Here is an 856-nt window from a genome sequence, read left to right as displayed (position 1 = left end):
CCACCCCCGCCGCCGCCACCTCCGCCGCCGCCGCCGCCTTCCTCCTCGCTGGCGTCTTTCGCGGGCACCGCGTCTATGAACACGCCGACGGCGCCTGATTCGACAGCGGGATCCACTGTCACTTCCGGTACCGGTGCTGGATCCACGGCACCGCAGGATGCCTTCTCAACGGTATCTTCCCGTAAGTTTCTCTCGCTCTCGCTCTCTCTTTCGTTCTTTCTCTTTCACTCTCTTTCATTCATTCTCTCTCTTTGACACTGTCTTTCTTTCATTCTTTCCCCATTTACTCTCTTTCTCTCCCCTCTCATTCTTTCTCTTTCACTCTCTTTTTCTCCCTCTCTGTCTTTCTTTCTTTTTACTCTCTCTTACACATTTTCTCTCTTTCTTTAATTATTTTTCTTTCACTCTGTTCCTTCTCTCCTCCCTCTCTTTGTTTCCTTCATTCTTTCCCTTTTACTCTCCTTTTCCCCCTCTCTGTCTTTCATTCTTTCTTTCTTTTTACTCCCTCTTTCTTTAATTATTTTTCTTTCACTCTCTTTATTTCATTCTCTCTCTCCCTCTCTCATTCTCTTTTGCTCTCTCTCTCTCACTCTTCTCCTCTTCTAACCCGATTGCTCCACCCTCCCTAACGTTTCGTTTTAACGCCACGGAAATTCCTTGAATTCGTAGCTATTATACTAAGTACCATGTTTCTTTGATTACCGTCAAATCGTGGTGGTGGTTGAATTTCGGGGTCGAACGCAATTATTACTAACTTAGTCGTGTTTGTAGAATCATAGTCATATCTATTACTATTTTTCATTCGATAACTGGAACATTGTTCTCCAAATAGACAGACCAGTGTATCTTCTATTAA

General features: G+C 44.3%; 1 protein-coding gene across 1 annotated transcript in view; it reads left to right on the top strand.

The window, feature by feature from the left end:
- LOC108579678 (runt-related transcription factor 1-like) overlaps positions 1-856 on the top strand; it is a 14,407-nt gene that overhangs the window by 11,942 nt on the left and 1,609 nt on the right. Inside the window, 2 exon segments of the mRNA XM_017943265.1 lie at position 1; positions 3-181. The exon segment at position 1 is cut by the window's left edge and continues 102 nt beyond it. Coding sequence (XP_017798754.1) covers position 1; positions 3-181 — 180 coding nt within the window.

The sequence above is a fragment of the Habropoda laboriosa genome, unplaced genomic scaffold, assembly GCF_001263275.1.
Source record: "Habropoda laboriosa isolate 0110345459 unplaced genomic scaffold, ASM126327v1 scaffold33, whole genome shotgun sequence".
NCBI classification, from domain to species: domain Eukaryota; kingdom Metazoa; phylum Arthropoda; class Insecta; order Hymenoptera; family Apidae; genus Habropoda; species Habropoda laboriosa.
The sequence above is the reverse complement of the archived record's forward strand: the minus strand, read 5'-3'. Positions and strand labels throughout refer to the sequence as shown.